This window comes from Stegostoma tigrinum, chromosome 8, assembly GCF_030684315.1.
Source record: "Stegostoma tigrinum isolate sSteTig4 chromosome 8, sSteTig4.hap1, whole genome shotgun sequence".
In the NCBI taxonomy this organism is placed as follows: domain Eukaryota; kingdom Metazoa; phylum Chordata; class Chondrichthyes; order Orectolobiformes; family Stegostomatidae; genus Stegostoma; species Stegostoma tigrinum.
Genome location: NC_081361.1, coordinates 9933452 through 9948730, shown reverse-complemented (window position 1 = coordinate 9948730; position 15279 = coordinate 9933452). Strand labels below are relative to the sequence as shown.

The 15279-nt window shown below is 51.9% G+C and overlaps 1 protein-coding gene across 3 annotated transcripts in view; it reads right to left on the bottom strand.

The window, feature by feature from the left end:
• LOC125456174 (pre-B-cell leukemia transcription factor 1-like) overlaps positions 1-15279 on the bottom strand; it is a 456342-nt gene that overhangs the window by 43591 nt on the left and 397472 nt on the right. For 2 of the 3 annotated variants that reach the window (XM_059648232.1, XM_048539004.2), the window contains exon 6: positions 10287-10446. In XM_059648232.1, the coding sequence (XP_059504215.1) occupies positions 10287-10446 (160 nt within the window). The remainder of the gene's footprint in view (positions 1-10286; positions 10447-15279) is intronic. The other variant, XM_059648233.1, reaches the window with a different exon arrangement.

Sequence of the window (15279 nt, the reverse complement as noted above, 5' to 3'; positions counted from 1 at the left end):
TCTCCACCGCCGCCTTGAGGAAGTGCCAGGCATCCTGGAGATGCCACCTTTCAGGAGCAACAAGTTAGGCCAATGCCCGATGTGTCGTCGCTCCACCACCGCGAAGAATTTCCGCAGGGGCCTGGCCGGCCGAGGCCCCCTCACGGGAAACGTCGCTGGGGAACAATGCTGCGGCCGCTGGTCTTGTGGCATCTTGTGGCAGTTGCGCCTGCCAACTGCTTCCGAGCCGCAGAGGCGTTCCGAGGAAGTACCCGATTGTCGATGCTCTGGGCCCCCAGCACTCAGATACACCTGACCATCCACCGGCTCTGCCGGCGAACTGGAGTGTCCCCTCAACCATGCCGGCGAACTGGAGTGTCCCCTCAACCATGGCCCCAGTGCCTGTATCCTGATCCGGTTAGATAATTCCAGCAGGACGATAGTCGGGGTCAACACAGGAAGAATATTCCTGATCGCGGGAGAATCCAAAAACGGGGTCAAAATCTAAGGATACTGGGTAGGGCCATTTAGAACTGATGGGGCGAAAATTCTTCACCCAGAGACTGGGGGGCCTATGGAATTCTCTGTCACATAAAGCGGCTCAGGCCAAAAAATTGAATGTTTTCAAGAAGTAGATAGATATAGTTCTTAGGGCTAAAGGGAGTCAATGGGAATGGGGGGAGAACGCAGGACTGAGTTGGACGATCAGCCATGATCATATTGAATGGGCAAGCAGATTTGAGGGGCCGATTGGCCTACTCCCTGGTGCTGTTGTCTCCGTTTCTGTGTTTCCTGCTGATGTGACAGCCCCCTGGCATCTACCCGGGCCCTCACTTTGCGTGGACTGCCGCCAAAGCGCTCCTCACCAGTGCTTGGCTCTGCCCTCGACTCTGGGGCATGGTGACCTACAGCCAGATCCCTGCCTCAGGGGTCTTCACAAAGGGCATTGGATGGCCAACGGCCAATGGGCAAGATCATTCTCACCCCGAGTCCTGTGTCGAGTCCAAAAGGGGCGACCCATCCTTTCCCTGAACCCCCCTAATATTGAAACCCCTAGCCTTGCTGCGGTCCTGCACTGATCAAGTCTCCGTCGGAAGGACAAGGAAGGGGGGAAAAGGAGAGGGAAGAGGCAGGAAGTGAGAGGATGAAGAGGGTGGGAAGAGCTGAAAACGGGGAAAGATGTTTTGACGTGACAAGGCCAGAAATCAAACAGAAGGGAGAGCATGAAATAAGCAGGCAACCTACAGTCTCAGAAACAAAGCTGACAGGAATGGAACAGTGATAATGGGAACTGCAGATGCTGGAGAATTCCAAGATAATACAGTGTGAGGCTGGATGAACACAGCAGGCCAAGCAGCATCTCAGGAGCACAAAAGCTGACGTTTCGGGCCTAGACCCTTCATCAGAGAGGGGGATGGGGAGAGGGAACTGGAATAAATAGGGAGAGAGGGGGAGGCGGACCGAAGATGGAGAGTAAAGAAGATAGGTGGAGAGAGTGTAGGTGGGGAGGTAGGGACGGGATAGGTCAGTCCAGGGAAGACGGACAGGTCAAGGAGGTGGGATGAGGTTAGTAGGTAGCTGGGGGTGCGGCTTGGGGTGGGAGGAAGGGATGGGTGATAGGAAGAACCGGTTAGGGAGGCAGAGACAGGTTGGACTGGTTTTGGGATGCAGTGGGTGGGGGGGAAGAGCTGGGCTGGTTGTGTGGTGCAGTGGGGGGAGGGGACGAACTGGGCTGGTTTAGGGATGCAGTAGGGGAAGGGGAGATTTTGAAACTGGTGAAGTCCACATTGATACCATATGGCTGCAGGGTTCCCAGGTGGAATATGAGTTGCTGTTCCTGCAACCTTCGGGTGGCATCATTGTGGCAGTGCAGGAGGCCCATGATGGACATGTCATCTAGAGAATGGGAGGGGGAGTGGAAATGATTTGCGACTGGGAGGTGCAGTTGTTTGTTGCGAACTGAGCGGAGGTGTTCTGCAAAGCGGTCCCCAAGCCTCCGCTTGGTTTCCCCAAAGTAGAGGAAGCCGCACCGGGTACAGTGGATGCAGTATACCACATTGGCAGATGTGCAGGTGAACCTCTGCTTAATGTGGAATGTCATCTTGGGGCCTGGGATGGGGGTGAGGGAGGAGGTGTGGGGACAAGTGTAGCATTTCCTGCGGTTGCAGGGGAAGGTGCCGGGTGTGGTGGGGTTGGAGGGCAGTGTGGAGCGAACAAGGGAGTCACGGAGAGAGTGGTCTCTCCGGAAAGCTGACAGGGGAGGGGATGGAAAAATGTCTTGGGTGGTGGGGTCGGATTGTAAATGGCGGAAGTGTCGGAGGATAATGCGTTGTATCCGGAGGTTGGTGGGGTGGTGTGTGAGAACGAGGGGGATCCCAGAGGAGCTCGAACAGTTCATCCACTTCACCAACACCTTCCACCCCAACCTTCAGTTCACCTGGGCCATCTCCAGCACATCCCTCACCTTCCTGGACCTCTCAGTCTCCATCTCAGGCAACCAGCTTGTAACTGATGTCCATTTCAAGCCCACCGACTCCCACAGCTACCTGGAATACACCTCCTCCCACCCACCCTCCTGCAAAAATTCCATCCCCTATTCCCAATTCCTCCGCCTCCGCCGCATCTGCTCCCACGATAAGACATTCCACTCCCGCACATCCCAGATGTCCAAGTCCTTTAAGGACCGCAACTTTCCCCCCACAGTGATCGAGAACGCCCTTGACCGCGTCTCCCATATTTCCCGCGACACATCCCTCACACCCCGCCCCCGCCACAACCGCCCCAAGAGGATCCCCCTCGTTCTCACACACCACCCTTGTTCGCTCCACACTGCCCTCCAACCCCACCACACCCGGCACCTTCCCCTGCAACCGCAGGAAATGCTACACTTGTCCCCACACCTCCTCCCTCACCCCCATCCCAGGCCCCAAGATGACATTCCACATTAAGCAGAGGTTCACCTGCACATCTGCCAATGTGGTATACTGCATCCACTGTACCCGGTGCGGCTACCTCTACATTGGGGAAACCAAGCGGAGGCTTGGGGACCGCTTTGCAGAACACCTCCGCTCAGTTCGCAACAAACAACTGCACCTCCCAGTCGCAAACCATTTCCACTCCCCCTCCCATTCTCTAGATGACATGTCCATCATGGGCCTCCTGCACTGCCACAATGATGCCACCCGAAGGTTGCAGGAACAGCAACTCATATTCCGCCTGGGAACCCTGCAGCCATATGGTATCAATGTGGACTTCACCAGTTTCAAAATCTCCCCTTCCCCTACTGCATCCCTAAACCAGCCCAGTTCGTCCCCTCCCCCCACTGCACCACACAACCAGCCCAGCTCTTCCCCCCCACCCACTGCATCCCAAAACCAGTCCAACCTGTCTCTGCCTCCCTAACCGGTTCTTCCTCTCACCCATCCCTTCCTCCCACCCCAAGCCGCACCCCCAGCTACCTACTAACCTCATCCCACCTCCTTGACCTGTCCGTCTTCCCTGGACTGACCTATTCCGTCCCTACCTCCCCACCTACACTCTCTCCAACTATCTTCTTTACTCTCCATCTTCGGTCCGCCTCCCCCTCTCTCCCTATTTATTCCAGTTCCCTCTCCCCATCCCCCTCTCTGATGAAGGGTCTAGGCCCGAAACGTCAGCTTTTGTGCTCCTGAGATGCTGCTTGGCCTGCTGTGTTCATCCAGCCTCACATTGTATTATCTAGGAATGGAACAGTTGCTTGTTATGCTGGGGTCGTTTCCCACTTGATGTTGCTGGGGTTCCGGGAGAGGGCATTCCTGTAGGTGCCCATTTACATTGCGCCCATCACACACTGAAACGCTCAACTTCTTCCAAGCATAATGGGGACGGGGGCACACCTTCCTGCCTGAGAGGGGTATCACGGCCCCTCCTGACGTCTCCAACTGCTGACACAGCTCAGGGTCGGTCACTGTCCAGGTCCTTTCCTAGCATTGCCCTGGTAACCAGAATGTGTCCCAGGGAGAGCGACCGACTTGTTTACTAGATGACGGCAGGTCAAAGCAGTGAAATTTAACATTGATACACATCGACGGCCAACAGACCAGTGACTAGGGTTAGCACACTAGTCTGGCCAAGACTGGCCATACATTCCTATCCAAAGGCAAAATGGTTTTTATTCATCAATTCTCTGTTAAGGAGAAAGCAGAGTGTTGTTGTCAAGTCTGGAAAGCTGCTTGGGAACTACGATTGCACAGACAGGTCATACAAATATCTCTACAATATAGACAATCAGTTACATCCTCTTTATGCATCTGTAGACACAAATATGCATGGACGCACATTTACATGCATGTGCACTCATTAGCCACACACACATAGCCGCATACCCAATATCACACACTCACACCCACACAGACACACACATACACACACACGCAGACACACACGCGCGCGCACACACACAGACACATACAAACACACATACACACAAACACATAGATACAAATACACAGACAGACACACACAACATACACAGATACACACACACACTCACTCTCACGCACGCACACACACCAACACACAGAAACACATACACAGAAACACACACAGATATACACACACACACGCACTCTCTCTCTCCCTTTCTCTCACACACACGCACATACGTACGCACACACAGACATAGATACACAAACGGACACTCACAGATACAGGCACACAAACACACACACCTGCCCCCACACACACACCCACATACACACACACACACACACCTCCCCACACACACACCCACACACACCACCCCACACACACACACACACACACACACACACACACACACAAACATGCCCCCCACACACACACACACACCCACACACACCACCGACACCTACACACACCCACACCCCAAACACACAAACACACTCACACCCACACACACACACGCACCCACACACACAACCCCACACACCCCCCGCACACACACACACAACCCCACACCCCCACACACACACACAAACACAACCCCACACACCCACACACACACACACACGTACACACACACACCACCCCACCGACACATAACCACACACACCCCCCCTACACACAACCACACGCACCCACACACACAACCACACAACCCCACACACCCCCCCCACACACACACAACCCCACACACCCCCCCACACACACGCGCACACAAACCCCACAGACACACCCCCCCCACACACACACACCCACACACACACGTACACACACACACACACACACACCACCCCACAGACACATACCCACACACACACCCACCACACACACACACCCACACCCTCCCCCACACACCCACACACACCCCCCCAACACACACACACACGCACCCACACACACACACATAGACACAACACACACTCACACATACACACACACACGGACACGGACACACAGACACGCACACACACACACAGATACACATAGACACAACATACACGCACACACACAGCCACACACACAAGCAGACACAAATACACACGCACACACATACACAGATATACATAGAAATATACACACACACACACACACACACACACTATACAAACAGCAGGAGAAACATTTAAATCCACCGCAGCCCAGAACGGTGGCAGGAAAACCAGCCAGGCCCCTGCCCTTCGACCATCATTGCAGCAACCATCAGGCTCACTCTTAATTTGCCTTTCAGCCCAGATCCAGGACCCGTATGGCAAACTTAGGTGTACTGCCATATACCTCGGTCTTTTCGGTTTGGGGTTTGGTCACCACCCCCCACCACCCCCTCCCACTGTCCCCACGAGCCATCAGCTGGGGAAAACAAGCCAACAATGAAGCAGGACCCTTTCCCCTGCCCCCCCCGGAACCCCCGATACCCTTGGCCACCTACTGCCCCCTGCCATCCCAGCCCGGCCACCCTTACTCCCGCACAGCTGTGAGACTGGTGCTGCTTTGGCAGTCTCAGATTCAATGATCACCACAAGGACCAGTGTCTGAACTCTCCAATTCCTGCTGGCAGGTTAGCCTCGCGAAGGGTGTCAATCCAGGTGCCTGGCAGGGTTGCTTTCTGGGAGCTCCACACTGTTACTGGGTCACATTCACAGCCATTAGCTATCCCCAGCTCTTACATGCATGGGCTACAACAGGACTGGAGGAGATTATCCTCGCTGAACTGAACCTCCTCTCCTTTCAACCTCATGACCTTTCGTCACCCATCCTTCCCTCTCAAGGATTGGCATCAGATCATAGTGCCAGAGATGGTAGGTACTCAATGGGAAAGGAAATTGTTGACGGGAAAGCAAGGCCAAGATAAAGTTGGCAAGGTATAGGGTGCAGTATCAGAGAGAGGCCAGCAGAACCTTCTAGAAGGCGATGGTAGCTTTCACGTCGTTTTACTAGTCAGAAGGCGGCCCTGGTGACGGAGGAGGGTGAGGTCAAGAAGGCCAGAGGATTGGCATCCATCTAGTCAGCTGGCACAACTGGAATAATTCCCAGAAATCCTGCGGAAGTGACGGCTCTTCCTCTAATGGAAGGGAGCACTGACCGAATTCCCGCTGGCAAGGTTCACCGTTGGCGGTCAACCTGCCTTCACTGCCCCTTTCAAGATGGCCGCCGAGGCCTTAGAGACAACGCTGGAGGAGAAGGGCCAGGATGGTAGCAGGGGCGGGAGACATAGTCACATCGAAGGACTTGAGCAGCTCGAATTGCTTTTCAAAAAGATTACGATGAAATTTAATGGCTTTGTTCAAGATGATGATGAGCTTTGAAAGGCAAGGTGGGACTTTAATACCTTCTCTCTTTCCCTACACATCCCTTTTATAGTTGCTGCACTGCCCCCTCAAACCCCTTGGTGGGCACTTGCAAAAAGGATTAAAAAGACAGTAATCAGGAGAAGTTGCTCCCAATGACAGTAGGATCGATAACTGTGGGCAAACAAGGCGAAGTTCGTTGGTTGAAGACTGATCAGAGAGAACAGGAGAAGCGTTTTATACAGCAGATTGTTGCAAGATGGAGCGCGCTGCTCAAATTGGGTGAGTGGATTTAAGGGTGACTTTCAAAATGGCATCCAATATATGTTTCTTGACAAGAAAGTAACCAGGGGAAAAATAAGAGAGGTGTAACTCAGTGTCAGAAGGTTATGGTTAAACTTAGATCCAACATTAGATCAGTCTCTCGTGTTAAGCCCAATTCTAGGCACTACATAAAGGTAGAATGAAAGCTTCCGAGAGGGTGTCAGCAATGACGATGCCAATGACATGTTTTAACCTGACTGATTCCCTTTAGAGACTAGAAGGTAAGTTGATAGAGTTGACCCACGTAGGCTTTAGACAGGGAGCAGTTTCCAATGGCTGAATGAAGAGACATGAGGTGCTGTCACTTTTTACAATGAGTGGTTAAGATTTGGAATGCCTTCCCCTTTAAGGTGCAGTGTTCCGAGCCGAGAGGCGTCTTCGGAATGGAATTGGGTTTCATACCCAAGCGAAAAAAATGGCAGGAATGTCATGGAATGGAGGGATTGCTCTCCGAAAGCGGCCAGCACCCACATGACGGGAGAAATGGTCTCTTGCTGGCCCAGCTGTGGGGCGCTGAATAGTCTCCTCCAGGCTGGGTGCAATGAAATTTGCTGGCTGTGCCATTTTCCGGTTTCTTCTGAGCGCTCTCGGTCTCACAGTTCAGTGAGATTCTTTGGAAATCCAGCAACTGTTACAACTGCAAAACCAATGTTCAATATTTGAGGGGGTTAAAAAGTACAGGGGCCCCAATTGCAATACAATAGAACATAGAACCTAGAACAGTACAGCACAGTACAGGCCCTTTGTCAATCCTTTACTCTATACCTAAGGTCTATCTAACCTACACTCCTACCTTATACTATCATCCATATGCCTATCTAATAGCTGCTTAAATGCCCCTGAAGAGGCTGACTCCACTACCCTCTCTGGCTATGCCCCGCCACTCTCTGAGTAAAGAACCTACCTCTGACGTCTCCCCTATATCCACCTCCACTCAATTTAAAACTATGACCATCGTAATAGCTACCACTACCCGAGGAGAAAGTCTCTGGCTGTCTACTCCATCTATACCTCTGAGCATTTTGTACACCTCTATCAAGTCACCTCTCATCCTTCGTCGTTCGAAAGAGAAAATCCCTAGCTCTCTCAACCTTTCCTTGTAAGATCTTCCCTCTAGTCCAGGCAACATCCTGGTAAATCTCCTCTCTACCTTTTCCAACACTTCCACATCTTTCCTGTAGTTAGGTGACCAGAACTGGACACAACACTCCAGCTGTGGCTGAATCAGGCTTTTGTACAGCTGGACCATAACTTCACGGCTCTTGAACTCAATCCCTCTACTAATGAAAACTAATACACACCATACGCCTTCTTAACAACTCTATCCACTTGGGTGACAACTTTCAGGAAACTGTGGACATAAACCCCAAGATCCCTTTGCTCCTCCACACTGCCAAGAATCTTTGCATTAACCCTGTGTTCAGCTTTCAAATTTGTCCTTCCAAAATGAATGTGTTCATTTGATCACGTGTTCATGTGAACCATGTGTTCAACACGATTAGCTCAAGTCTGGAGTAGCGTCGAACTCTGGGATATTATTGTAAGAGTTCCTCTCGGTCCGTCTTCAGCTCCTTTAGCTATCACCTTCGCTCTCCAGCATAAGCACCGAGGCAGTATTGATTCAGGCTCCACAGTAGTCAGTCCCATCTTAAGCAGGGCCCAGATAATATGTGGACTCGAGGAGACAATCCTTGGGTGTTAAGGAGCAGGAGCCTGATCCTCTGCTCCTGGCACTCGCAACTGTTGTGCTTTTAACCAAATCAACGTGGCAGTGATCAGAGGGTGGCCTTGCCATCAGGGGACGGACTCGTTCCTCCGCAGCGCAGCCTGGCATAACACCTGTCACTCACTTGTAACGGGCAATGACACTGAGGAGGCCCTGCGCCATATTTCGGGTAGGACAGTCCACCTACTTGGCACAACCCCCAACCAACCCGCATCCCCCCAACGATGAACTGGGCACAGCTTCCTGAGCTGGTCACTCCTCTGGTGCGCCCTCCTGTCCTCTGCAGCACTTGGCCCTCACAGCTCGGTTGGTGGGCGGTTCCCTGCTGCAGGCCTTGTCATTGGGGGAGGGCGGACTGTTTGGGTGGTAGGCTAAGTGGGGCAGAGGCGCCCCTCATGCAGGCAGGTACACCCAAGCTGGGACGAACGAAGGCTGGTAAACCCAACAAAGAGAGAGCGTGTGGTGAGAGCTGGACTTGGGGGGGAAACCGGCTGGTGGGGTGGGGGTGCAGATTTGGCAGTGGGCCCTGATGCTTTCAGGGAGAGATGACAGTGATGAATGGAGCCTGTGGGTTCCCACCGTCATCCAGCCTGGTGCTCGGCTCAACGCTGATGGGGCACAGCATTTGTCTGCAAAGACCTTCCTTCAGCTGGGGCACTGAGCTTGAGCTGGTTGGGTAAAGGTCAAAGGTGTTGTTTTCAGAGACCCAGGTTAATGGGTTATCCATCTCTATGGCGAACGGTCTGCCCAGAATGGCTGCCACAAAACCATCAGACCTCAAACTCTCCCAAGCACACCGGAACGTGCTCCCTCGGTGCCGGCCCTTCTTACTTGCGATGGGGTCGCCTCACGTCATGCCCTGCCGACATGCAAGGCCTTCCTACGCCTTTAGAGCGAGAGGGTAGGGCGATGCTGAAGGGGCGGCTGTAGTTAGTCAGTAACACTGCAGCTGCTGGTTTCTGACACTGACTGGGAAAGCAGCATCAGTTTGCCTAGGTGTGCGGAGGCAGAGGGGTGGGGTGTCAAGTTGGGGGTTGGGGTTTGGGCGAATGCAATTCATCGCCCAGAGCAGCCTTCCCTTCTCCCACCCTCCCCTCCCGAATATCTTTTATCCTTAATACCAGGTGCCGTTGAATTTAAAATGGCGAATCTGAGCGATGCTGCCCAAGCTGAAAGGTCACTTGACATTGTAGCAACATTCTACCTGCGCCTGACGGAAGGCCAAGAAATGTCAGTGAAGCTGCCCCGCTCTTGCAATGCACCAACGTCTTCCCATCTTTACCGTTAAAGACGGCAAGCCCGGTCAATCCAATGCTCCCCCACTTCTACGGAACGTCTGCTCCCCGGCATGGGACCCAGCGGCAATGATCTCCAGGGTGACCCTGGGAGGTCCCCTTACAATGGCAATTGACCTTTCAGCTTCTTGAGTAAGGAGGGGCTTGGGGGACGTCCTTGAGGAGTCGTGCGAATTGGGGAGCGTCTGGCTGTGCAAAGTGGCCCATAGCACTCACCAGTGGAGGTGGGAGTGGACGGGGAGTTGGCTTGGCTTCCTTGAGCTGTCGCGTTTGTCACAGTTACCGCTGTTTTGGCAGCGTACAGATTGGCCTCCTCCTGGAACTTGCCTATGTTTTTCTTGTAGCGGATTCGCTTGTTACCAAACCAGTTTGATACCTGCAGGAGTGTCGGGGGGCAAGGTCGGGTCGGGTTGGCGGGGAATTGGGAAAGAGGCAGAAAGGAAAGCGAGGGCTGTTAAATGGACGCACCGAGGCTCGGGGAGCGACAGAAGTTCACAAACTGTAATGCATGGGCTCTTACGCGGCACTATTGAGGCTTTCGTTACCACAGTATCTGCCTCCGATACAGAGGCAACACAGCGTGAAGCTGGAGGGACACAGCAGGCCAGGCCAGGCAGCATCAGAGGAACAGGAAAGCTGATTCAGAAACTTCTGAAGAAGGGTCCTGCCCCGAAACGTCAGCTTTCCTGCCTCCTCTGATGCTGCCTGGCCTGCTGTGTCCCTCCAGCTCCACACTGTGTTACCTCAGACTCCAGCATTGGCAGCTCTAGCTACCTCTAACATATGCCTCCTTTACTCTCCGAAAGCGATCAAGCAGATGGGCTTGTTTCATTTGGGATTGTCCTACAAATGTCCAACCGACACATACATTTTTGATAAGATGGAAACGCTTGTTCAGAAGCCCAGTTTCAACGATTATTTCTGGTCATGTATTAGCCAAGTTATTGCTATACCTCCACACTTCCCCTTTGAGACTTGGTATTCTTACAATTCTGTCCTGATGGATGCAAGATGAAAAGCTGCATTGTCTTTCCTCATGAATTCTGTACAGCCACATAATTATAAGCTAAGCACTAGTTACAGTTAGAGGGTCCTGTAGCCACTGTAACTTCAGCTGAAGATACTTGAGTCACAGAGCTGAACAGCTCAGAAACAGGGCCTTTAGAACATAGAACATAGAAAAGTACAGCACAGTACAGGCCCTTCGGCCCACGATGTTGTGCCGTGGAATAATCCTAATAAACCTAATCCTAATTAGCCAACTCATCCAAGCCAAATAGATATCCTAAATTAATCTAGAGATAGTAGGAACTGCCGATGCTGGAGAATCTGAGATAACAAGGTGTAAGGATAATCAGATGTAGAGCCGGATAATCACAGCAGGCCAAGCAGCATCAGAGGAGCAGGAAAGCTGACATTTCGAGTCGAGACACTTATTCAGAAAACTTTTTTGACCCGAAATATCAGCTTTCCCTTTCCTCTGATACTGCTTGGCCTGCTGTGTTCATTTGGCTCTACACTTTGTTATCCTAAATTAATCTAGTCGCATTTGCCAGAATTTCGCCCATATCCCTCTAAACCCTTCCTATTCATATACCCATCTAGATGCCTCTTAAATATTGTAATTGTACCAATCTCCACCACTTCCTCTGGCAGCTCATTCCGTGCACGCACCACCCTCTGTGTGAAAAAGTTGCCCATGAGGTCCCTTTTAAATCTTTCCCCTCTCACCTTAAACCTATGCCACTAGTTTTGGACTCCCCTACCCTGGGACAAAGACTTTGACTAGTTATCCTAACCATGCCCCTCATGATTTTATAAACCTCTATAAGGTTACTCCTCAGCCTCTAATGCTCTAGGGATATAGTCCCAGTCTGTTCAGCCTCTCCCTACAACTCGAACCCTCCAACCCTGGCAACATCTTTGTAAATTGTCTGAACCCTTTCAAGTGTCACAACATCTTTCCAATAGCAGGGAGACCAGAACTGAACACAGTATTCCAAAAGTGGCCTGCCCAATGTCCTGCACAGCTGCACCATGACCTCCCAACTCCGGTACTCAACGCACTCTTTTGTCGCAATGGTCTGTCAAGGTCAGTATTTATCATCGCATTAGCTGCCTCTGATTTGGTTTATGGCCAATGGGAAAGGTGTCACTGAGCATTGGCACAGCCCAACAATGTACTGTACATTATCACTGCTAAACAGCACAGTGGCTCAGTGGTTAGCGCTGCAGCCTCATAGCGCCAGGAACCCAGGTTTGATCCCAGCCTTGGGCGAATGTCTGTGTGGAGTTTGCACATTCTCCCCGTGTCTGCGTGGGTTTTCTCCGGGTGCTCTGGTTTCCTCCCATAGTCCAAAGATGTGCAGGCTAGGTGGATTGCCCATGCTAAATTGCCTGTAGTGTTCAGGGGTGCGTGGGTTACAGTGGGATGGGTCTGGGTGGGAGGCTTCAACGGGCGGTGTGGACTTGTTGGGCCGAAGGGCCTGTTTCCACACTGTAGGGAATCTAATCTAAACTGTCCTTTAACCTCAAAGAAGAACCATATTCTGGTCAGTATTTACCTCTTCACTAAAATTACTAAAACAATATCTGGTCATTATTGCTTTCCATCATTGTTTGGGGGAATTTGCTGCACACACATTAGCTGCACCCATCTCCATCATTGCAGCTTCAGAGGTGCCACTGAAAAGAGAGATGTGTTGCTGAAGCTTTCTGTCAGGATCCGTGCAAGAATGCCAAACTTCAAACCTTCAAAACAACTTCTACGACAGCAGAGCAGGATGCTGACTGGTCGGCAAGTCATCATCCGGTTCACGTTTGCTACAGTCAACATGCATTTACATGCAGTTACCCGCTCTCTGCAAGCAAAAGGGATATACGCTCAAGCCTGAGGCCCTTGGCTGGAACTTGGATTACCCAGGAGCCTATGATTACCATTGCCTTCGCCATGGCAAGTCCTTGGCCAATTAGGATCAACTTGCCAACCAAGCTGCACCCTTTTGCTGTGATAGTAGAAACGGTTGTGTTGGTGTGAAATTTGGCATTTTCGCACTGATTCTGATGGGTGTGAGACGGAATACCTCAATAATGGGTCCAGCAATGTTTATGTTCACTGCTTCAAAACTATTTCATTGGGCGTAAGGAGCTTTGAGGTGCGCCTATGTAGTGTAAGCGTGATACAAATGCAAATTCTTTCTTTTGTAATTGCCACTTGTCTTCTAGGAAGGAGCTCCAGTGAGCTGCAAGGTACGTGCTATTTGAATCACAATACAGCAGAGGGTGTGGGTTGTTAATCAGAAACAGAATGGGGTGAATTGGAATATGAACCCCACTGGAGTAGGGTTTGTAGATGCAGGAATAACTTGAGTTGCATAAAAGAATCTGAACTGCGATGTTAAGCTGGTGAAACAACTAGGTGAATGCCTAAGGAGGGCACCCTAGCTATCAGAGATAACAAAGTGTGGAGCTGGTTGAACACAACAGGCCAAGCAGTATCTTAAGAGCACAAAAGCTGACGTTTCGTGCCTAGACCCTGACTATCAGTTGGTCCCATCTGTGTTAGCAACACCATACTTGGTGACAGAAGTGAACAGGAGATGGCTAGCTCCGTCAACATACCACAAAAGGCCATTCAGCCCTTCCAACCTACCCTGCTATTCAATCAGGACATGGCTAAACTTTATTTTGAGCTCCCCACCTTGGTTCTGAACCCTCGGTGCCCGTGTCTATTGAAATTCCAAACAGTCTCAATTCTGAAATGATAGATAATAAAATGTGAGACTGGATGAACACAGCAGGCCAAGCAGCATCTCAGGAGCACAAAAGCTGACGTTCCAGGCCTAGACCCTTCATCAGAGAGGGGGATGGGGTGAGGGTTCTGGAATAAATAGGGAGAGAGGGGGAGGCAGACCGAAGATGGAGAGAAAAGAAGATAGGTGGAGAGGAGAGTATAAGTGGGGAGGTAGGGAGGGGATGGGTCAGTCCAGGGAAGACAGACAGGTCAAGGAGGTGGGATGAGGTTAGGAGGTAGGAGATGGAGGTGCGGCTTGGGGTGGCAGGAAGGGATGGGTGAGCGAAGAACAGGTTAGGGAGGCAGAGACAGGCTGGACTGGTTTTGGGATGCATTGGGTGGAGAGAAGAGCTGAGAGATAATGGGAACTGCAGATGCTGGAGAATCCAAGATAATAAAATGTGAAGCTGGATGAACACAGCAGGCCAAGCAGCATCTCAGGAGCACAAAAGCTGACGTTTCGGGCCTAGACCCTGATGAAGGGTCTAGGAGGGAAGAGCTGGGCTAGTTGTGTGGTGCAGTGGGGGGAGGGGACGAACTGGGCTGGTTTTGGGATGTGGTGGGAAGGGGAGATTTTGAAGCTGGTGAAGTCCATATTGATACCATTGGGCTGCAGGGTTCCCAAGCGGAATATGAGTTGCTGTTCCTGCAACCTTCAGGTGGCATCATTGTGGCACTGCAGGAGGCCCATGATGGACATGTCATCTGAAGAATGGGAGGGGGAGTTGAAATGGTTCGCGACTGGGAGGTGCAGTTGTTTTTGCCAACTGAGCGGAGGTGTTCTGCAAAGCGGTCCCCAAGCCTCCGCTTGGTTTCCTCAACGTAGAGGAAGCCACACCGGGTACAATGGATACAGTATGCCACATTGGCAGATGTGCAGGTGAACTTCTGCTTAATATGGAAAGTCATCTTGGGGCCTGGGATGGGGGTGAGGGAGGAGGTGTGGGGGCAAGTGTAGCATTTCCTGTGGTTGCAGGGGAAGGTGCTGGGTGTGTTGAGTTTGAAAGCAGTGTGGAGCGACCAAGGGAGTCACGGAGAGAGTGGTCTCTCCGGAAAGCAGACAAGGGTGGGGATGGAAAAATGTCTTGGGTGGTGGTGTTGGATTGTAGATGGCGGAAGTGTCGGAGAATGATGCGTTGTATCCGGAGGTTGGTGGGGTGGTGTGTGAGAACGAGGGGGATCCTCTTTGGGCGGTTGTGGCAGGGGCGGGGTGTGAGGGATGTGTTGCGGGAAATGCGGGAGACGCGGTCGAGGGGGTTCTCGACCACTGTGGGTGGAAAGTTGCAGTCCTTGAAGGACTTGGACATCTGGGTTGTGCGGGAGTGGAATGCCTCATCGTAGGAGCAGATGCGGCGGAGGCAGAGGAATTGGGAATAGGGGATGGAATTTTTGCAGGAGGGTGGGTGGGAGGAGGTG